The sequence below is a fragment of the Carcharhinus amblyrhynchos genome, chromosome 6 (genome assembly GCF_965287045.1).
Source record: "Carcharhinus amblyrhynchos chromosome 6, sCarAmb.v2.hapA, whole genome shotgun sequence".
Lineage (NCBI taxonomy): Eukaryota > Metazoa > Chordata > Chondrichthyes > Carcharhiniformes > Carcharhinidae > Carcharhinus > Carcharhinus amblyrhynchos.
The window spans coordinates 43,923,722-43,948,079 of NC_137329.1; the positions used below are offsets into that span (position 1 = coordinate 43,923,722).

The 24,358-nt window shown below is 42.5% G+C and overlaps 1 protein-coding gene across 3 annotated transcripts in view; it reads left to right on the top strand.

Annotated features, from left to right (window-relative positions):
- LOC145343861 (synaptotagmin-7-like) overlaps positions 1–24,358 on the top strand; it is a 644,682-nt gene that overhangs the window by 414,997 nt on the left and 205,327 nt on the right. For all 3 annotated transcript variants that reach the window (XM_080190321.1, XM_080190322.1, XM_080190323.1), the window contains exon 3: positions 15,508–15,587. In XM_080190321.1, coding sequence (XP_080046447.1) covers positions 15,508–15,587 — 80 coding nt within the window. The remainder of the gene's footprint in view (positions 1–15,507; positions 15,588–24,358) is intronic.

The window sequence follows — 24,358 nt, forward strand, 5'->3', positions numbered from 1 at the left end:
TATTTCAACTGCAGAAAACATACATTTTGCATTGTCTGTAAATCTAGGCAAGTTATTTGCTCCATTATTTAATATATGAAAATATACTTTATATTTTTATTATTTCAAATCTACATGATTCATTGAACAATAGAAATTCACAACACAGAAATGGGACCATTTGGACTGATGTGCCGACAATGACTCTTTAAAAGAACAGCTGTTCTTAATCCGATATCCCCGCTTTTTGACAGAAGTTCTGCCTCCTCAAGTTCTTATCCAACTGTCTTTTGCAAGTAACAATGGAATTAGCATCCAGCCTTTTGGGTCAGGTTGTCAGTGTTAGAGTTCAGTCAGTGGGGTTCCAGACCCTGCACTGTATAAGAAGCAGTCACCCATCTGCATTTTTTTCCTGAATTGGCCAAATAGTGGCCATTAGACACCAGAGCCTTCCAATTCAGGACAACAGGTGGGCGCTCAAAGCTGCCAATAGCAGGCAGTGTTAACTAAGTCAAATGGGTTTCACAAAGAGGTGATAAGTGGATTTGGTACTCATCCAATAAGATAAAAGCTTCAAACTATGGTAGTTGGTATAATGAGTTTAGGAATAATTGAACATTTAAAAGAATGTTTTTAGTATGATGAGAATTTTTTTTTGATTTCAAAAATGTAATTTTGCTGAAACTTCAGCTGCCAAGGTAAATGCCAGGCTTATTATCGCACTAAACTGCATCTCTACAAGTCTGTCTCCTCCTTCCAGAACCTCCTGAAAATCCATATCCTTGACCAGGTCCCCCCTGGTAATATCTCCTCCTTAGATTTGCCATCCATTTTTAAGACACGTTTCACTGAAGAAACTTGGGAGGGTTTAGCACATTTAAGGTGCTAAGTACAAAAGCACAAGCCTTGAGGTACCATGGCAAGATATGTGAAGAATCATGGCTGCTCCGTAACTCGGGGAGGAACAGATAGTTCTGTAACAATATTGTAATAGTGCAACTTCTATTTACCTTTGTTGCCATTCACCTGTTACTTTTTAGCTCCATCCTGTAGATCATAATCATTCTATTGCTGTCCAAAATCCTAAACATCGCCAATGAACTTTTGTGACATACCCAGTTCGGTAGGGCTGATCTACATGTGATTTGGACCAAATATTGATATGCTGTAATATTTTAACCCATTAAGAGATCCTTTCCCCTTGGATTAAACAGAGTTGTCAGTTTGAATATATGTGTATAAATCAAGTACAGTGAATGAGATATTACTGCTTCATTATTCAGGAGTTAATCTAATATAGTTCTGAGCCAAAGAAACAGCAGCTCAGCAGAAATACATTTACAAAGAGATCTCTAAGAACAAGACAAGATGAAAGCAAATTAAATAATTCAACATAATTGTATACTCTGGGTAGCAGAATTAGCTGGGGACTGCTAAACATGCAGGTCGTAGAGAGTGGAATTTGAATCTAAATCCTTTCAAAATGGTTTTATTAAGCACTTAGCTGGAAAGTGATACAAGACAGCTTTGTCAGCAACATCGGGTGTTGCGTTTGATAGGTATAAAAATAGCAACCGTATTGGTTGAACCATTAGTTCAGAATGATCCTGAGACCTTTCTGAATGCACTTGTGTAAGCATTATAAAATAGGTCTGGGACTGTAGGCTTGCTTAAAAAGCTCTGATGACGTATAACCGCTGAAGTCACACCAGAGCTGCGTGCAAAACTGTGATGTAAATACGGATGCTTAACAACAGAAGCCAAGGGCTGTGTTGGGTTTAAGTTAACAGAGCTGTCCTAGAGTGTGGAGACTAAAACTTGGGCTAGATTTCAGGCAATGAGCTCCACTCAAAAATGAGGAGGGCATTACATTTGGCGATAGTGATTATGAACCACATCAAAACACAACAGAGAGCCACAACGCCTGCACTCTTTGTGCTGAGAAATATTTATGGGTTATAGCAATGAAAATTTGCAAGACTCTGGATCATGTGAAGTGATCATCCTTTTGAATAAACAAGTTCTTAGGATCTGGGAGACACTGGGAAGGTCACATTTATTTTGTTTCTGTAGTGTGTTTCGCCTGACATGTGAAAGATCCCCGTTTCGAAACGGGGCAGAAACGTTAATAACATTTTATCATTTTACAGTGGCATTGTGATTAGCACTGCTGCCGCACAGCGTCAGGGATCTAGGTTCAGTTCTGGCCTCGGGTGACTGTCTGTGCAGAGTCTGCATATTCTCCTGTGTGTGCGTGGATTTTTCTCTGGGTGTTCCAGTTTCCTCCCACACTCCAAAGGTTTGCAGGTTAGGTTGATTGGCCGTGTTAAATTGCCTGTTAGCGTCAGGGGGATTAGCAGAATAAATATGTGAGTTACGGGGATAGCGCCGGGGCGGGGGGGTGGTGCGTGGTCTTGTTGTCAGTGCAGGCTTGATGGGCCAAATAGCCTCCTTCTGCGCTGTAATGATTCTATGATTTAACTGTCCCTAGTTTCCCTGCGGAGTATAGCCATAGGCTTTCTCTTCGTACCACCACAGTCATTACATTACTGGTGCTCCTACAATTGTAGTAGGTAAGGAATTCCAGGAAAGTGGCTGAGAAATGATAAAGCAGCAGGAATAATAGAAATGTCAAGATGGTGTGTGTGTCCCTGAGAGAATCTTTCGTACAATGATGTGCCTAGAACATTGCTAGTCTTCACCATGGTGTTATATGGGGGAAGCGCTATTCAAGAAATCTTAGTGGGTTGCTGTAACTTGTACTGTAGTTATTCTGCAGCTACCCTATTCTGGTGATGAAGGGGTATGTCCTTATACTAAACAATTCAAAATTCCTTTAAAGAAGTTAACACAAGATGGCCAGAAATTGAGTGTTGACAGTTGTATTTTCTTGTTCATTGATATTGCTGATTGACATTGTGACCGGAACAATTGAAACTGAAAGTGCACAAGATGCCAGAATGCATTTGAGTCAAGTTCCAATTTGATATAAGTCTCCAACATTGAAACTAACCTTTCATATAAGTTTTAAAGTTTAAGTTTATAAGTTTAAGGTTAAAGTTCAAAAGCTTATTTATTAATGTCACAAGTAGGCTTACATTAACTCTGCAATGAAGTTACCGTGAACATCCCCTAGTTGCTACACTCAGGTGCCTATTCGGGTACACTGAAGGAGAATTTAGCATGGCCAATCCGTCTAACCCTCACATCTTTGACTGTGGGAGGAAACCGGAGCACCAAGGAAGCTCATGCAGACACAGGGAGAATGTGCAAACTCCATACAGGCAGTGATCTGAGACCGGAATTGAACCCAGGTCCCTGACACTGTGAGGCAGCAGTGTGCCACCCCATCAGAAATCAGTTTCTGCTGATTAATTACGTTAATTCATTTCTGCTGAGTTGTTTTTGTAGGATAGGTGAGTTGAAACCAGTTTAAACATTGCACAATGATGCAGTTCTGAGTATTTTGTTGTACTTTATCATTCCAGTACAAAATTGCCAAATTCTATGCAAGGTTAAATAATGATATATCTGTGAAGTATGTAAAAAATATTAATCAAAGTGAATGACTTAATCCTTTCCTGTCCTTTAGCAGTATTGATTTGAATTGGCAATCCATCATTCATTTTAAGCTTTTAAAGACTGCCAATTAGATTGCCTGTGAGCCATCTTGCATTACCCAGTTCAAATTGTATTAATAGTTACACACAGTCAAACAGTCACAACTAAAATGCATTGCAACACAGTGATTTTCTGCTGGACAGAAGCCACAGATGAAGTTGGGATACATCAGGTAGTGCTACATAATTTAAGGAATACCTATTCTAACACAACTAAAACAGTTATAATGTTAACATGTCGATTTATAATAAATAACAAATATGGCACTTGCGTCATACATTCCATTAAAATACTTGGTAGTACCAGTTCCACTGGTGGTTGGCATTGATAGATATTTTCAATGTTATAGGCAGGACACCATTTGTCACAACTATCTCTCTCAACACTATTTTTAGGTAGTGAGGGAATATGTTGAGGAATCTACTTTCAATCTGCTTACAGTTGTAGCTCTGGTCTGCGGAGCAACTTATACTGAAACTGCATCCTGTTGTCAGTGTTAATTTTCAACAAAGAACAAAGAACAACCCAGCACGGGAAACAGGCCCTTCGGCCCAACGAGCCCGTGCCGCCGCATCCTCCTACACCTACCCTGCCCTGCATGTATGCGAGTGGAACCCCTAACTTAGCCAGATTCAGGGGAGAATAGTGTCAATTTGGTAAACCAATCAGCCTAAGAGCACATCTTTGGGGTGTGGGAGGAAACCGAAGCGCCCGGAGGAAACCCACGCAACCACAGGGAGAATGCGCAAACTCCCACAGACACAGGCCCAAATCCATGTATCTGCACAGCTAGCAGTGCTAGTCACCGAGCTGTTGCGGCGCCCGTCTACTGGTCCAGGATCAAGCACACACACCGACACGAAGTACTAGGCCACTCCTGGAACCTCCAAGAGCAGCCCACGCATGACCCACCGTGTGCATGCCCCTCGTTTGACAACAAGGTGGACCTCCACCTGCGGAATAAAAAGACAAAAACGTTAACATGTCAGTCTGCATTTCCGGTGTCTCCCGAGGCTCTGACCCTATTTGATACCCCTTACTATAACCCTCCATCCTTGTTTCGCTCATGTGTCTATCTAAGTAAACCTTAAACAAGTCCAACGTGCCTGCCTCCACCACCCTACTCGGTTGTGCGTTCCATACCCCCACGACCCTCTGCGTGAAGAACCTTCCTCTCACATCCAAATTATACTTCTCCCCCCTCACCCTTAGATCATGACCTCTCATAATTGTACCCAATCTAGGGAGCAGCCTCTCACTATTGACTCTATCTATTCCCTTCAGTATCTTATATACCTCTATCATGTCTCCCCTTAATCTCCGTCTTTCCAAGGAGAAAAGTCCCAGTTTCTCCAACCTTTCCTCATAACTCAGTCCTTACACGCCAGGCAACATCCTGGTAAACCTCCTCTGCACCCCTTCCAGAGTCTCCACGTCCTTCCGGTAGTAGGGTGACCAGAACTGGACGCAGTACTCCAAATGCGGTCTAACCAACGTTCTGTACAACTGAAGCATTAGACAGCAGCTCCTATACTCTATACCCCTTCCATAAAGGCTAGCATTCCATAAGCTTTCCTCACAACCTTCTCCACTTGTGTCGCAACCTTCATAGACTTGTGAACCTGCACTCCCAGGTCCTTCTGTATTTCTATACTCCTAATTGGTCTACCTTTTATCACGTAGCTCCTCTCTGCATTATTCCTTCCAAAATGCATCACCTCGCATTTGTCAGGATTAAATTCCATCTGCCACCTATCTGCCCAATGTACCAACCTATCTAGATCCTGCTGTATCACCTGACATTCCACCTCAGTATCTGCCAATCCTGCCATCTTGGTGTCATCTGCAAACTTGCTGATCACACCACGTACGCTCTCTTCCAAGTCGTTTATGTATACTACAAAGAGGAGACGTCCCAGTACTGAGCCCTGCAGCACACCACTGGTCACTGGCCTCCAGCCCGAAAAGGTCCCCTCTACAACTACCCTCTGTCTCCTATTGCCCAGCTAGTTCTCAATCCACCTAGCTACCTGTCCTTGTATCCCATGTGCCTTAACCTTTTCTACCAGCCTACCATGAGGGACTTTGTCATCTATATGGATTTCAGTAAGGCGTTTGACATCAACGGCTCTCCCATAGTCAACCGTTTTTGTCAGCTCCTCAAAGAATTCTACCAGATTCGTAAGGCAAGACCTCCCCCTAACAAAGCCATGTTGCGTATCCCTAATCAGATCGCAACGCTCCAAATGCTCATACATCCTACCCCTAAGTATTTTTTCCATTAATTTTCCTACCACCGATGTCAAACTCACTGGTCTATAATTTCCAGGGTTATCCCTACTACCTTTTTTAAACAGCGGTACAACATTAGCTACCCTCCAGTCTTCTGGGACCTCACCTGTGTCCAAAGAAGAGACAAAGATTTGCGCCAGAGGCCCAGCAATTTCATCTTTCACCTCCCTAAGCAGCCTGGGATAAATACCATCAGGCCCCGGAGCTTTATCCATCCTTACGCTACCTAAAAGCCCTAGCACTTCCTCCCTCGTAATAGATATTTCCTGCCACTGATCTACAGCTCCCTCCAAGACACTGCACGACACCGAACCCCTCTCCTTCGTGAATACCGACGCAAAGTATTCATTCAGGATCTCCCCATTCCCTCCAACTCAATACATAACTCCCCTCCTTTGTCCCTAAGAGGACCAATTTTCCCTCTAACCACTCTCTTGCTCCTAATATAGGAATAAAATGCCTTTGGATTTTCCTTAATCCTATCAGCCAAAGCCATTTCATGCCCTCTCTTCGCCCTTCTAACTCCCCTTTTTAGCTCCCTCCTACTCTCTCTGTATTCCTCCAGCGCACTCTCCCTACCCAGTTGTTTCGACCTAACATACGCCTCCCTCTTCTTCCTAACCAAGTCTTCGATACCCCCTGTAATCCACGGCTCTCTAATCCTACCTTTCCCATCCTTCTGCTTGACCGGAACATGCCTTTCCTGCAACATTTTCAGTTTGCCCTTAAAAGCCTCCCACTTGCCAACCGTGGACTTGCCAGCTAACAGTCCCTCCCAATCAGTGTCCTGCAGCTCCCTCTTAATCCTGCCATAGTTCGCCTTTCCCCAGTTCAGCACCCTCCCATTCGGACGGCACTCATCCCTTTCCATTTTTATCCTAAAGTAGACGGACTTGTGGTCACTGTTAGCCACATGTTCGCCTACCTCTACCTCAACCACCTGCCCCGGCTCATTACCCAACACTAAATCCAGTATAGCCCCTTCCCTAGTCGGGCTAGTTACGTACTGCTCTAGGGACCCTTCCAAAACACATTTTACAAACTCCTCTCCCTCCGTACCCCCAGCTCTAGGCCCCCTCCAATCCACTCCAGGAAGATTAAAGTCACCCACTACAACCACCCTATTCTTCCCGCACCTATCCAAAATGCCCCTGCAAATGCCTTCCTCCACTGACCTCGGGCTGTTGGGTGGTCTATAGTATACCCCTAGCATCGTAATCTCTCCCTTCTTATTCCTCAACTCCACCCACAGTGACTCAATCCCTAACTCTTCCATATTGTCCTCCCTCTGCACTACTGTGATGTTTTCCTTTACTAACAGTGCCACCCCTCCACCTCTCTTTAACCCTCTGTCACACCTAAAACACTTATACCCAGGAACATTCAGCTGCCAGTCCTGCCCTTCACGTAACCACGTCTCCGTTACTGCCGCCACATCTAACTTCCTCCCAAACATCAAGGCCCTAAGCTCATCTGTTTTTCCTGTCACACTCCTCGCATTGAAACAGACACAGTTCAACCCACCAGTGTCCCTCGGAACCTCCTTCTCCCTGATAATTTTCCTTTCACCCAACTCTCTCCCAGCCCCAGTGTCTAATGAGCTATCAGCCACATCCCCACCCCACCCCCATTAGTTTAAACCATTCCTAAACACACCAGCTAACCTCCCCGCTAAGACACTAGTCCCCCTCCCATTCAAATTCTCCCCACCCCTCCTATACAGTTGCCCTTCTCTCATAAATACCTCCCAGTGGTCTACAAAAGTAAAGCCTCTACCCTACACCAATCCCTCAACCATGCATTCAGCTGCATGATCTCGTCATTCCTAGCCCTGCTGGTACTAGGCAGCAACCCAGAGAGTGCCACCCTGGAGGTCCTGCTCCTCAGTTTGGACCCCAACTCCCTAAATTGCCTACGGACATCTACCCTATTCCTCCTTCCTATGTCCCTCTCCCCTACGTATATTATTACCTCTGCCTGGGTCCCCTCCCCTTTCAAAATTCCCTCTACCCTTTCCGTTACGTCCCTTACCCCTGCTCCAGGGAGGCAGACCACCATCCTGGAGTCACGCCTCTGCCCACAGAACCTCCTGTCAATGCCTTGGACCCTCCCATCCCCTACCACTATCACCTTGCCAGCCCCCTTCTGTCCCTCTAAGTCATTCTGGCCCTCCTGCCTGTCCTTTTGTGCCCCTGTCGATGAATCTTGGGGGGCCACTGGGGAGGCTGGGGGACCATGACTATTCTTCTTCCTCTTTTTCCGCCTAACAGTCGTCCACCCATCCTGCTCTTCAGCCCTTGGGACCTCTTCAGCTAACAGGTAAACATATTTTAATACATTTTATTTTCTTCTTTATTTTTCTCATTTCAATACCTTTTGTTCTTATTTTTGCCCTTTTCTAAATATGTCTCCAAAATATACCAGCTCTCTACTTTTTACCTCAAAAAGACAATGATTCCCTTGGGCGGAATTTTCCGGCTATGTTTGTCCCAAGACCAGAAAATCCCATTTGAGGTCAACGGACCTTTGCATGGTCTGTGTCCCGCCAGCTACGATTCCCATGCTAAGTGGGAAAATTCAACCCCTCATATCTGAGCTGATTCATTTGGAGTGCTTTCTAAGGTTGTTCTCACTGTCAATGTAAAGCAGAGCAAATCCAACCTGGCCAATTATCGCACCATCTGCAAAGTGATGGAAGGTGTCATTGTCAGAGTTATCAAGTCGCATTACTCAGTAATAACCTGCTCAGTTACATTCAGTTTGGGTTCCACCACAGCCAACCAGTTCCTGGCCTCATTACATTACATTGACTTAATCCAAATGTGAGCAAAAAAGCTGAGGTGAGACTGACTGCCCTTGACATTAAGGCAGCATTTGAAAGAGACCCATAGCAAAACTGAAGACAATGGGAATTAGGGGGAAAACTCTCCGCTGGTTGGAGTCATACCTAGCACAAAGGAAAATGGTTGTGGTTGTTGCTGATGAATCATCTCTGTCTCAGAACATCAGTACAGGAATTGTGTCTGTACATCAGTACACAATTGTGTTGTGTCTTAGGTCCAATCATCTTAAGCTGCTACAAAATGGAGACGTTCTCTGATGATTCCACAATGTTCAGCACCATTATGACTCCTGACATACTGAAGCTGTCCATTTCTAAATGCAGCCAGACCTGGACAATATTCAGACTTGGGCTGGTAAGTGGCAAGTTTTCCAAGCTCCACAATATACTGACTTGGAAACATATCACCATTCCTTCACACAAGTGCCAGGCAATGGCCATCTTCAAGAACAGAGAATCTAACTATCCCCTCATGACATTCAAATCACTGAATCCCTCACCATCAATACCCCAGAGCCTACAATTGGCCAGAACCTGAACTGGACCCAGCCATATAAATACTGTGGCCTCAAGAGCAGCGCAGAGGCTGAGGATTCTATCGAGAGTAGCTCACCTTCTGACTCCCCAAAGCCTGTCCACAATCTGCAAGGCACAAGTCAGGAAGGAGTGTGATAGAACGCTCTTGACTTGTCTCATTGAATGCAGCTCTAACAACAAGAAGCTTGACACCATCCAGGACAAGGCAGCCCACTTGATTGGCATCCCATCTATTACAGTAAACATTCACTCCCTCCATCACTGATACACAGTGTCAGCAGTGTGTACAATCTACAGGATGTTCCGCAGCAGTTCAAGACTCCCTCGATGGCATCTTTCAAACCTATGACCTCTACCGCCTAGAAAGAGAAGAGCAGCAAATGCATGGGGGCACCAGCACATGCAAGCTCCTTCCAAGCCCACACTATCCTGACTTGGAAATAGATCACCATTCCTTCACTGTTGCTGGATCAAAGCCCTGGGACATTCTTCCTTACAGCACTGTGGGAGCATGTACATTACAAAACTGCAGCAGTCAAAGAAGGCGACTCACAATGACGTTCCTAACGTCAGTTAGGGATGGGCAAGAAATGCTGGCCTAGACAGCAATGCCCACACATCCTGTGAAAGGATAAAAACATCTCAAGAGCTTTCTATTCCCTGCTAGTTTAGAGTGCTGACTGGCCCACACCACCTTATCCCGCTCCTATCCCTCACTTGCCATCTTAGCCACTTCACCTACTTCTGCCCAATTCTTTCTTTGACTGCCTCTGTCTATTCCACATTCCCATCTTCTTTGCCCCTCTAATTGCTCCACCCACCAACACTGCCTCTCAGTTTGGTCTCCCTCCCATTCTCTCCATCGCCATCTCTTTCTTCTCTGTGGACTCCTGCTGTCTGACCACACCAATAGCCCTCCCCACTCCTAGCAGGTCTGCTGCTCTGTCCACTCTTCATCTGTACCTGAATGCTCCTGCCCCTTCCTGCTCTACCTCTTTTTACCTGCCCTGCCCCACCCATCCCATTACTATGTGTGCTTGTCCAGTATCACTGTCTTTATCGATCCACCTTTCAAGCCCTCCCACTTGCTTGCCCTATCCACCCCTCACCCTCCCTCATCACTCAAACTCCCTTTATCTGCTCAACTTGTGTGTCCTCTCCTTCCCAGCCCAGCTTCTCCACCTGTCTGTTCTCTCCACCCTCTTCTCTGGCTCTAAAGAATCTACTGCTTCTGGCCCAATATTGGCCAATTCAGCTGTGATCTTCTGGGCTCTGTACTGTGGAGTCTACTATACTGTAGACTATACATCTGCCTTAGGGATTGGAAAACATTTCCAAAAAAAAGACAATATGAACAAATTTTGGAGAGTTAATTACAAGAAGAAACTATATTCCTGCGCAATTATATTGCTTGTATGTTTTAGTACATCTACATTCTATAGTTTACAAGATGTGAACAATTTTAACCAGATTATGAAGTAAGGGCCTTTGAAAAGAGTCCATTGATCTGGTAAATTGCCATATGTCTTGTATTAATTTACTTTAATGATGGTAACATTTGTTATAGTTCCACAATATCTAATCAGAAAATTGTAGTTTTTATTTTGAACATTTGGTTGCAAAGTTTATATCCAATCAAAGCAGAGGTTTACAAAATGCGTAGGCTATCAGCAACAATGTGTTGAAATGGTTCTAGTGGAGACACTCATAATGCTTCAGTCTATAAAACACAGAAGGTGTGTTAAATTGCTCTCAGAAGACTCCTTGAATTAATTTGCTTACCTTGAAGCATTCTAAGTCTCTTGAAAGAGTTGACCTTTCAGAAGGGAATTGACAGAGGTGATTCAGGCAAATTATTCACTGTAACAATTTTTTTTAAGGGCAAGAAAAATTAGGAATGACAACAAAATTGAATAAGTTGATTAAAAGTAAGACTGGAAAAGCACTTGAGCAGCATAAATGGGTTTAAGGGATGATTACATGCTCTTGTGCAAAAAAATGGTTTGCAGGTTGTGATTGGACGTCAGGGAACTGGAGAGGAGATCAGTTGGACTTGACGTCTTTCCATCTTGTTATTGTCCCTCATCCCTGATAATATGGTGCGTTCATTGTCAGTTTTGTTTCATTTACAAGCAATAACAGAATATTAAATTAATACTTTGATACAAATACAAAACATATGCAATGGAAATATCAGTTTAATATTGAATACTTGGAGTTCATTTTCAAGAATAAATGTATGATCATTTCATGACAATCACTCAGCAGGACTCTTGTTTATTTCTGGTAAGTTAGCATCACTTTCCTATTCTTTTTCAGTATAAATTAACACAAGGTTCAACCTCCAGTATTGGAGTAAGATTTAAATTAGCTAATGGTAAAAGTGTATTGGAAAGAGAAACTATAAAAAGCTTTGGGATGTTCTGAGGTTGTGAAAGACGCTATATAAATGCAATTTTATTTCTTCCTTCTTTGATGTGAACTTTTCAAGTATTACAGGAGCCAGAGCGCATTCAGAAGGTGTGGGTTCAAGCCCCACTTCAGGGATTGAGTGCATGATCTATATTGACATTTCTGTGTAGTACTGAGGGAGTTGGAGGGGCTGCCTTTAGGATAAGATATTAAGTATCTGCACTTGGTGTCCTTAAGAACTGATATGGTACCATTCAAAGAAGAGTGTTAAAGTTGTCCCAATACTTTGGCCAATATTTATCCCTCAAGAAACATGTAAAATACACTATCTGTTTATTTATGCCACTGCTATCTGTGACAGCCTCCTATGCAAAGATTGGCTGCTGTATTTCCTGCATTACAACTGTGTCTACACGTCAAAGATAATACACAGCAGTGCACTCAATGATATCATAAGATAAAGAAAAGATGCTGAATACATGATTTAAAACTATGTATCAGATTGTGGTGCTGGGTGCTTATCGCATTTTATTGACAGCTACTTTGTGGAATATTGTATATTTGATCAGGCACAGGTATGGACTTCTCTTGATGCAGGGCTATTTGTTTAGACAAGCTACTGCACTTTGTAGTATTTACAAAGTTAATGTGGGACTGGATACAGGACCACCCAGAGTGATGTAAGAAAGCTTATGATGCAGACCAAGAGTTAGTGTAGTTTTGAACAGAAATATGTTGGGATTTGGACACTATTCCCCATGCCTGACTCTTCTCACCACCCCCCTGTGACCCTGCTCATCACCCCTCCTGACATTGTTCATTCCCCCCCCCAACCTTGTCCCCATCCCAACACTGCTCACCCCATGTGAACAGGGGTGGTGAGCAGTGTGAACAGGGGTGGTGAGCAGTGTCAGGCAGGGTAGGGTGCGTGGAAATTGGGTGAGCCTAGACATGGTGGTGGGGGGTGCGGGGTGGTGTCATGGGTATAACTAACAAAGACAAGGAAGTTTAAAATCTCTGCATTGTCAATGGACTGAAGACTTAAGGGGCATTTTTACAGTTTATGATGATGAAAGTGAGCTTAGCTTCACTGTAGTTGCTTCAGCACAAGGCCTCTCTACTCAACCAGTCATTGGATTCAAGCTACAGCTGGGAAGGTCCCAGTAATGACATATTTTGGAATGATCAATTTTTGTTTGATTTGGTCAAATGATTTTCACTTTGGCTAACTATCAAGGATCCATCCATTCGTCTACTTACCTCATCCTTAGCTACATAATACCTTTGGTGGTATCACCGGCGGGTGTCTGGTCAACCTCTGTACGCACACAAATGACACCCAGCTCTACCGCTTCACTGTGCCGTGCATTTAGAATCATAGAATCCCTACAGTGCAGAAGGTGACCATTCGGCCCATCGAGCCTGCATTGCCAAAAATCCCCCTGAGGCTCCATCCCCGCAACCCCACATATTCATCCTACCAATCCCCTGACATCCCCCCTAACACTAAGAAGCAATTTAGCATGACCAATCAATCTAACCCACACATTTTTGGACTGTGGAAAGAAACCAGACCACCCAACGAAACCCACGCAGACAGTTTTTGAGAAAAACTCCAAACAGACAGTCACCCAAGCTGGGAATCAAGTCCAGGTCCCTGGCGCTGTGAGACAGCAGTGCTAACCATTGTGCCACCATGCCACCCTTTAGTCTTTGATGAACTCTAATACTCTCCAACTAAAGATTGGTAAGACTGAAGCCATCACCTTCAGCTCACTGTGCAAGTCTTATACTCTCACTACTGAGTCTATCCCCACCCCGGGCATCGTCTCAAACTGAACAAGACTGTTAGCTGGCCTTCCAACAGATCTTCAATCTGCCTAAGATATCCTTCTGGACTGACACTAGATAAGAGGTTCACTTCATATCTTGTCTCTTGAATGCAATTCATTTATCATATTGCTATTCGAGAAAAGACAGAACAGGGATTGACTGAAACCTCCCTATCCTCCTGCTGCCAAGTATCATTCTTCCTGTCAGAAAATTTGACACATGACATAGAACAAAGAACAAAGAAAATTATAGCATAGGAACAGGCCCTTCGGCCCTCCAAGCCTGCACCAACCATGCTGCCCACGTGTATTAAAATCCCTACCCTTCCGGGAACATATCCCTCTCTTCCCATCCTATTCATGTAGTTGTCAAGACGCCCCTTAAAAGTCACTATCGTATCCGTTTCCACTACCTCCCCTGGCAGCGAATTCCAGGCATCCACCATTCTCTGTGTAAAAAAACCTGCCCCGTATATCTCCTTTAAACCTTGCCCCTTACATCTTAAACTTATGTCCCCTAGTAATTGACTCTTCCATCTTAGAAAAAGCTTCTGACTATCCATTCTGTCCCCACCCCTCATAATTCTGTAGATTTCTGTCATGTCACCCTCACCTCCGTTGTTCCAGTGAGAACAAACAAATTTTTTCCAACCTCTCCTCATAGCTAATGCCCTCCATATCAGGCAACATCCTGGTAAATCTTTTTTGTACCCTCTCCAAAGCCTCCACATTCTTCTCGTAGTGTGGTGACCAGAATATTCCAAGTGTGGCCTAACTAAGGTTCCATAAAGCTGCAACATGAAATATTAAAAACATTTTCTGCTATGTTAAGCTAGAATTACAATACAGAAGCTTTGTGCCACATCTGTGGACATTTTCAAAGCGGCATATCTTTGCATCAGTCAACAAAAATGGCACCTTTGTTTTAATGCAGTGGCAGACCAAACAAGTAATGTTTCAGTACTGAAGAGATTTTAGTTAGTAATTGTAAAATTGACTTAATATCAATGTTGGAGTAAAAAATATTATAATTGTTTAATCATTCGGTGAAATATAAATGATAGATGTAACATTACACAGTCAGGTCATCCTGACTGAAAACGTTGGCTCAATTCTCTTTCCACTGATATTGTCAGACCTGCTGAGATTTTTCCAGCAGTTTCTGTTTTTGTTTCAGTTTCCAGTATTTTGCCTTTATCTCTCTTAATTACTTTTTGTACTTAACACTAACTTTTTTTGATTCATGCACCTAGATCCCTCTGCCCCTCAGATTTCTGCAGTCATTCTCTATTTTAGTTCTTTTTTTAATTCTTCCTGGCAATGTAAACAATCTCACATTTTCTCACGTTATACTCCGTCTGCCAATTTTTTGCCCATTCCCTCAATCAATCAATTCTCTCTGCAACCTCCTGATGCCCTACCTATCTTTCTATCATCTGCAAATTTAGCTCCGCTGAACTAAGTCATTGATATAAAATGTAAGAAGTTAATGCCCCAGAGTAGATCTCATAAGGAGGCTTCATTTGTCACATCCTGCCAATCAGAAAAAGATCCATTTACTCTTTGTTTTCTGTCAGTCAACCAGTTCTTCTATCCATGTAATATATTATGCCATATGCCACGAGCTATTATGTTCCACAGTAACCTTTGATGTGGTACCTTATCAAATGCCTTCTGGAAATCCAAGTACAGTGTGTCTACAAGTTCCTTTTTATCCACGGTGCATGTTATTCCTAGGTTATATAGATTTGATTCGGAAACAAACTCATGTCAAGAACGGGAAATCTGCATTGTCAAAAATGCTAGATTTTTGTCAGCAGTTTTCTTCAAGGTCACTGAGCTCTACACTGCTGATTGCAAAATCCAGCTCATTTTAAAAATCTTTCCCATCAAAATACCAATCACCACAACAACCACTTTGTTACAATTGTAGAGCAAGTGTAATGGATTTCTGTTATTAAATTATTTGTTTTGTTTCCTCTATCTTTAAAGGGTAAAAGACACAAGAGCTCATTGGAGGTAGTCAACACACCAGACTCCAACCGAGGCCGCAATGAGAAGAAAGCTATCAAGTAGGTGCCATGGGCAGAAAATCAGGAAAGAGTTTGAAAGGTTAAGACTAGCAGCCACTGTTCTTTTCTGTAAACCAAGCTGTGTTCACTCTGATGAAATGATAAACGGTGCTCCCAGTTCAAGTACAAATATTTCATGTAGTCTCTTTAAGATATCACACACGTATGTTGGTTCTACAGTCTATGTCAGTCGTATGAACATTGTTGGAAAAGCAGCAAAATTTTTCATTCTTCGTGTAGCTTGTGTCATTCACAGATACATAGGAAGACTGGTTTACAACCTTTGCGGCTTTTCAGAAAGTACAAAGTCAGATGTTTGACTCTGTGCTGTTATGATCTAAGTGATTGATTCTTTCTGGGGCAAGAAACAAAACCCAGCATTGGAAGTGTGAGAGGCTGTCAATAATGATAGTGACTGTTTCTCTTGCAGCTTCTAGAACAAAAAAAAGGAAACTATAGAAGAGGGAAGAAATATGGAAAGAAAAGGTTATAGCTTGTCCTGTAGCATTCAAGAGAATGTAATTGAACTTGAGAGGCGGCAGGGATTCTCTAAATGATTCCTGAGATTGATGTCTGTGTGAAATTACAATATTGTTCTTTTAGCTACAATGCTGTTCACCGCGACTATTAGATTATAACAAAATACCTTCTTTGACATTTTTTCCCCTTTTTAAGCATTGAAACTTGAAAGATGTTGCCTGCAGCTGTGGTGAAGTAGTAAAGATTACTCTGTCCACTGAGGCTTGCTGGAAAACGGCTGTTTCAGACTTTGTGTTTATTACACAAGTCATTTGAAAATATGTATTTATCTGAAGTTGGAAAATGAACCAAATCCAATGCTTTTTCTTGTTAATTTGCTGTTGAATATTTTTAAAATCACAATGAACTATTTTATCTCAGTTTATAGGACAAAGTCTGTGTGAAAGTTTAACAATGAATTAAGTCTTCTGGATTGTAAATCAAATTAGTTTAACTTGTTAACTCTGATTTTCACTTTTGTTTTTTCTTCCAGATAATACAGTGATCCAGTTATCATTCATATTTTATCATAGGTTTGAATACCAAAATTACCAGTCTAATCATCTCCTATATAGGTTATATATGATGCCCACTATTGATGCAGGACCCACAGATGGTTTGGACTAATGTGATCAACTTTAGTCGGGATTATAAGTGCTGTTTCATATTTAATTAGGGAATGTAATGGCACATGATACACAGGGCAGTCCCTCACTGGTTCAGCATACAGAGGTCCCAAATCCTGGTGGTCTTTTTGTGTCTGCAGCAAAAGTACTGGAAACAGTCCAGTCGTAATAAAAAAACCTGTTGCTTTTGTTAGAGAACTTCAGAGATGTGGTGCTTATTCTGCATCTCCACTTTGCTCAGGGCTCAGTCATTATTACACATGGTGTTGGTCAGTTGCTCCCATCTGACTTTTCATGAAGTTGTCCAAGATGCAGCACTATTTATTGCATAATGACCGTAACCACACTTGTTAAACCACGACATGAGAAACTTTACCTTCAACAGCAGATGAAAAGTTCCTTTAATGTTGTGCATCCCATTACCTGTCCCATTCCATGGCCTCCAGACAATGTAACAAATTCACAGATCAGAGCCTGAATCAGAGTCACAACACTTGGCACGATGGGCCCTTGTATTCTGAAACAACATTCCCAAATAATTTGTCTGGTGATTGCTGATCTTCATTAATGATTTTTGTAGCACCCTCATTTTTGTTCAGTTTTTGAAATAACAATGAAATATGCACTAAGCACATTATTAAAGAAAGAACTCTCATATCACTTAATGTTTTGTATAATGGGATTCTGCAATCATATCAGAATAGATTTTCAGTCTTCAATCAATCTAATTTCTGCATTATATTAAATTGGCATTGATGTTTCTGTAATCCAGTGTTGGGGTTCCAATGATGTACACTTGAATTCATTTGAATGTTTAATAATTATGTTTGTAGCCCTCGATGAAGTTGCAATCTAGATGCTGGCCCCATGTGCTGTATAATTCTATGCATCACCAGTCTAGGTGGAAATGCTATAATGACATCACAGCCACCCTGATCAAGTTCTCGCATCTTCCTAAATTTTCCAAGAACCTGCCAGGGCCATTCAAAGTGCTCTCATTCCACACTTCTTTGCTTAGTTTTGTTTAATCCCACTCCCCATTATTTTCCCTCAGTCAAATTAATATAGTAATTCATAACTCAGCCTGTAGCGGTAACTCCTGGTCAGAGAGTAAATTGCACTGTCATATGAAACCTGCCTTTTCCGGTAAAATTATTTATAAATTGTTTCCTTTACAGTTGCACCTCCCAATTCTCTGACTATTTCTCTGTGAACCTTTTGCGCTCATCAAGCTGATTGATGTTTGCACTGGGAAATAAAGCATTGTTCCTTTCAGGCACATTGGTCAGGCATAGCATGGTTAGATGCAGAGTATAAATCCTCAACGAGGTGCCTCGGGCCAAGCCTCGGAATAACGCCCGGTTTTGTACCATAGTAATATTTTCCATGCCCCACACTAGACATCCTGTGGCCTCACACAGATGGTCAATTTAGTGCCAATTAGGAACAGTTCTGTGCTGTGGGTTCATGGCCATTAGGAAATTGCATTGAGGTTGACAGACTCATGCCAAAAGCACTTAAAGATGATAATGCCAATGATTTACGCACCAACTGCAGCAGCAACTCAAGGTCATTTTGTGAAGTAGATGTTAACTCTTTGAAGGTGGCAGGAATATTTGTTAGTTAATCGTTAGCAAAAATGAAACTACCAAAGTCACATTCTGCAATTTGATGAAATTCTCCATCTGTTTTAAATTTGTCTGCCATTGATGCTTTCTTCTGTTTGAAGTTAGAGCAATGGCAGGAAGTCATCAACAGTTTCTTCCTGAAACTAAAGGCAAGAGCAGTTTCAATCCACTTTAAAAAAAAAATTACCATTGAAATGATTGACAAATATTTTTGTTAACAATTTGGATTTCGATACTTAAGAAAATGTTTCATAATTCACCTCTTGCAAAAAACAGTGGTGTTAAAGACAGTTCCTTACTGCTAATCAAACATACGGCTGGTACTTTACGACCTTGCTTGGGTGAGGCTCATAAAATCCCGCCTGAGGCCAACAGAGATTTCTACTTTGTGAGTCTTGCCCTCCTCGATTCTGGGGCGGGTGTACAGGTAAAATTCCGTAGACTCCTAAGATGTAAATTTTAAAAACATATACTTGGCAGAAATATTTCAAAAGGTCTCAAAAGTAGAATTATATTTTGAATTAAATTGAATTCCAAGTTTTCCTTTACTTATTGCCATGCATTTTTGTGAATTGTTTATTTAGTATTTCATGAAATTGCTCATAAATATTTAAAACGAAGATGGATGTCAGTGCCAGAGAATGAAAAATATGATATTTTGCACCCAGTGACAATACTCTGGCCTCACAGGACATCTACAATGAAGGTTATATAGAGTTGAAACTGTCAGTACGGTTTAGATGCAGAGTAAAGATCCTGTGTGCACCCTACCATCAATCACTCCCAGGTGGAAGCCATTGGGTTGAATGCCAGTTAAAGCTCCTTCTGCAAAGTAGTCTTTGTACATTATCATCAGCCTCATTTTAATCATGTACAGGATGGACATTTTGGCAGAATAAATCATTATGTTGTTTCTTAAGGATTTGGATTATGGTCCCCTAAGTGTCACCCACTTTTGCTGCTGACTGTACCAATGTTCATCAAAGACTTGAGTGGCTTTTGGGCAGTATGAGGAAGCATCTGCAGATGTAGAAAAGCTGTTGCTGGATAACAAAAGCCAGTTAAAAAAAATACAGCTACCTTCAAGTGTCCAAACCCATGGATCATTCTCCTGTCCCCATACTATTTGGACGGTCCTAGTGTACCAGCTCATGTATGCTAAAATCCTAGTATGGAATGATAGAATCCTTACAGTTCAGAATGAGGCCATTCAGCCCATCGCATCAGCACCAACTCTCTGACAGATGATCTTGCCAAAGCTCTCTTCCCCCATCCTCTCCCTGTAGCGCCACATATCTAACATGGTTAATTGAATAAATACATCAATGGATACTTAGGACCAATTTAACATGACCAGTTCACCTAACGTGCACACCTTTGAACACTATGCCCCACCTGCTCTTGGGATAGGTTCCAGCCATCTGCTGGCAATACAGTGGAGGTTTGTTGGAATGATCTGAATACATTTGGGCCAATCATCCTGTTATTTAGTATGCTGAAACGCACATTTAAAAAGCTGCATGATAGACTTCCATAGACACTGGGCAGAATTTTCTGTTTTTTAGCTAGGTCTCAACTCTGGCAGAAAATGTGGTGTGCTGCCCACCAGCTCCACTGTTGGCTTTTTATGCTATATATTTTGAAACACAGTTACAAAATGCCAGATGTGATCCCACAACTGAGTAAGCCCACCTACCCCATGTACATGGAGACTTCAATCTCATGCACACAGGGGCTCCCCACACAGAGCTCAACACAATGAGCTCTCCAAGTAGTGCACTGCCTGAATACTTTCGTCTGACACTATTCCCCCTCCCCCCACTCCTCAGTACTGCTCCATACTGGAGAACTGCCAGGAGCGGTTCCCATGCCCAGGCATGATCCTTCTCCATTCTCCACTCTCCCCACCACCGCTCCCCAGACTGTACTTACCCATGCACCCATAGTTTACAAAACCCATTGTAAAGCTGGGGTGGGGGGGTGGGGTGCATAGGCGGGGAGGAGGATCCCTATGTGGGAGGGACAATAACATGGGGAAGCCCACTAAGTGTATAGTAATGCAGCTCCCGCCCACCCACAGCAGAAGGAACCTCATTGTGTCACTGGCGGGGAGGCGGGGCCAATCGAACAGAGAAATCCCAGCAGCATGAAAGCCGTTTTGGGACTCCTCCCTCAATTCTCTGCCCCCGCTGACATTCCTGCCTACCAAAAGTGGGACAGAAAATTCAGTGTTGTTACACAACCATTCAGAAACTACACTGCCACCATTGCATTGTTTCTTTAAAATTAATGTTGTTGATCTATGGATGAAAGGTCCATTGGTGTTCCTGATGCAGTAATTTCCGTGGTACATGTCATAGTGGCAGAAGTTGGCATTAGCAGGAATCTAATGGGGCCTGGCCGAAAAGGGAATAGCAGGGATTGTAAGGCAGGAGTCCTCCACCAATGTTCCATGCCACTCTACATATCTGCAAGAATATTTCAAAGGGTCTGTCAGTATAAAGTAATATTTATTTTTTGTCACAATAAGATATGGTAGCACCCATTTGCAAATCAGTGCAATCCTGCACTTTGCATGGGCAATAGAGGTAATTGGGATGTCAAAAGAAGTTGGAAGCTATGAACAGTCGGATAAAAAGACACTGGAATCTGAAACAAAAACCGAAAATGCAGCTAGAGAACAGAACTAGTGTTTAAAGTCTGGATGACCAGCTCTGATGAAGGGTCATCCAGACTCTCAACATTGGCTCTATTCTCTCTCCACAGATGCTGTCAGACCTGCTGAGATTTTACAACATTTTCAGGTAAAAAGACACCTTGTTTTTAAGGCCGATCATGGTGACAGACAGTAGAGCACAGGAATAGTCCTAGTAACTCCACTAGAGACTGTAAGGTTTGCTTGTAGGCAAATTCCAATTCTCTTCAGGCAGATATGTAAGGGGAAGGAAAAGGCAGTGATAGTTGACTAGATGAATTGCAGTCTTACCCTCTCTTTCACTCGTAGATTTAGCCTCTGCTAGCTGCCTTCTCTAGTCTAGACTGCAGCTTTATTGAAGTCACTGTTTAGTCATCTTCATGTAGCTGCTCCAGTAACTTGAGACAGAAGATCAGACAACCTCCACCTCAGACTGGAAGTTAATATGACTTATCAAAGTGCCCTGTTATAGGGAGGTAAAAAGAAAATGACAGTGATACTGGGAAACAGCAGGTTAGTTGACGTTTGCAGGAAGAGCAGGCAAACCCTGCATTAAAAGGCTAGGTATCTGATCCCTTGTTCACATACTTGCTCAACCACTAGGGGTATGTAATGATATGTTTGTCATTTGAAGTTAGGATATTACTCGTTACTCACCATTTGGATGAGGGCAGGTGTGTTTTAATATATATTCTGATTCTTCAGATGTGGACAAGACTGGCATTTATACTTATCCCTAATTAGTACTTGTACAGTGGAGGACAATGGAATGTCTATGGGTGATAATTATTTGCATTTCCAAAAGCCATTTGATAAAATTACTCATAAGATATTGTTAGTTAATGTTGAAGTTTGTAAAATTGAAAGGAAATTTTTGACCTGGTTAGAAACTGGCTGAATAGCTGGAGATAGAGAGTAGGAATAACAGGAAAGTACACTAACTGGCACAGTGTGACTGGTCGTGCCTCACAAGGAATTGTGTTGGGGCTTCAACTATTCACCATATTTATCAATTGTTTAGGTGATGGAATAGAAAGCCACGTATTAAAATTTGCTGAGCAAGGGTGGAAATTGCAGAGTTACTGTCCATAATCTTCCAAACCGGCTTCAATTGGAAAGGAAGCCAGAGAACTGAAGAATTTCCTACTCCTGTTCCATTGTTTCCAGAATTTTGAGGGCAGTGCGAATAATACAGCACCATACTTGAAAATAAATAATGTCAAAAGGTCCAGCATCGAGCATGAAATGGTTAATTAATACTTTATCCATACATAGCCAGACGAAACAAAGAAAACAGGACAGACCTTCAGCCCTTCGAGTCTGCTCCACCATTTATTTATGATCATGGCAGATCAACCAGCTCAGTAGCCTGTTCCCACTTCCCGCTAACCACCCCCCTCCATATCCTTTGATCCCTTTAGCCCCAAGAGCTACATCTTCTTCTTGAAAACACGCAATAGTTGGGGGAGGGGGGGGGCAATCCTACCATTGCCCACCACCAGCCAATAGGCAAGGTAAGCCAGTAAGATCACAAGAGAGCCGGAGAAGCAGGTTTGTGCCTGATTTCTCACCTCTTGTGTTCTCACCGGCACCGGATATCCAGTCCAATCAGTCTCTTGCCCATTTCCGATGCAAGGCCAAATAAATAATTTTAATTTACTTTAATGTTCATTTGAATGGAATTAGCGAGCCTGGTACAGTATCGTCCAGGCTCACTTGCCCATGTGGCCTCACTGAGAGAGGTTCTTTCTGGCGAGAATCATGTAATCAATGGGCCGGGCTGGGGGGGCTCACAATCAGCCACTGGGTCCCGGGATAGCCAGGGTTGTGGGGGGGTGGTGGATTGCTGGGATTAGGCCATGAAGGCCAGCTTTATCTCGCATGGATGTTTGACAGGTCTCTGCTGCTCTCAGAGCAGAGATGTGCACATGCGCACTTCTGGCCTCTGCTGCTGCTGGCCGGCTTTTTGGCAATTTAAGCCCTATCTACTTCCCCAGCTGGTGAGAATAAGATTTCAGGATTTTTTTCATCACAAAGTGCATAAGATTCAACATTTGGATTCATCAAAAAAAATCTAAAACTCTCCCATTTTCATGCTCGTCCCATAGAGTCATAGACTCAATGTTTTGGCCTCAACTGCTTTCTGTGATAGAGAATCCCACAGACACAACACAGTCTAGGTGATAAATTTTTTCCTCATCTCAGTCCTAAATGGCCTACCCGTATCCTCAGACTATGACCTTTGGTTCTAGACTCCCCTGCCATCAGGGACATCCTTCTTGCATCTATCCTTTCTGGCCCTGTTAGAATTTTATAGGCTTCTATGAAATCCCCACTCGATCTTCTAAACTGCAGTGAATGTAATCTTTATCGACTCCATCTCTCCTCAAACATCAGTCCCACCATCACAAGAATCAATCTGGTAAACTTTTGCTGCACTATTTACATAACAAGAACATCTTTCCTCAGATAGGAGACCAAAACTGCACACCAAAACTAGGAGACTCAATAACTGCAGCAAGGCATCACTGCTCTTGTACTCAAATCTTCTCACTGTGAAGGCCAACGTACCATTCGTCTTCATTACCACCTGCTGTATCTGTATGCTTACTTTCAGCGACTGGTGTATCAAGACACCTAGGTCTCATTGCATATTCCCCTCACTCAATCTTTAGTGATTCAGATAATAATCTGCCTTCTGTTTTTGTTACTAAAGTTGATAACCTCACAGTTATTGATGTTATATTGTATTTGCCCACTCATTCAATTTGTCCAAATCCCACTGAAGGATCTCTGCATCCTCTACAGCTCATTCTCCCATCCAACTTTGTGTCATCTGTAAATTTGGAGATATTATATTCAGTTCTCTTATCTAAATTACTAATATACATTGTGAGTTGCTGGAGTCCTAGCTGTGATCCCTGCAGTACTCCTCTAGTTACTGCTTGCCATTTGGGAAAAAAACTGTTTATTTCTACTTTTTGTTTTCTGTCCACCAACCAGTTCTCTATCTATCTCAATACACCACCCCTAATCCCGTGCACCTTACTTTTACACACAGATCTCTTTTGTGGGACCTTGTTGAAAGTCTTCTGAAAGTCCAAATAAATTACACCCACTGGCTCCCTTCATTAAGTCCATTAGTTACGTCCTCAAGGAATTCTAGTAGATTTGTCAAGCATGATTTCCCTCTTGTAAATCCGTGCTGATTCTGTCTGATTCTGCCACTGTTTTCCAATTGCTCTGCTATTAAATCTTTTATAATGGATTCTAGCATTTTCCCCTATTGACACCAAGTTGATT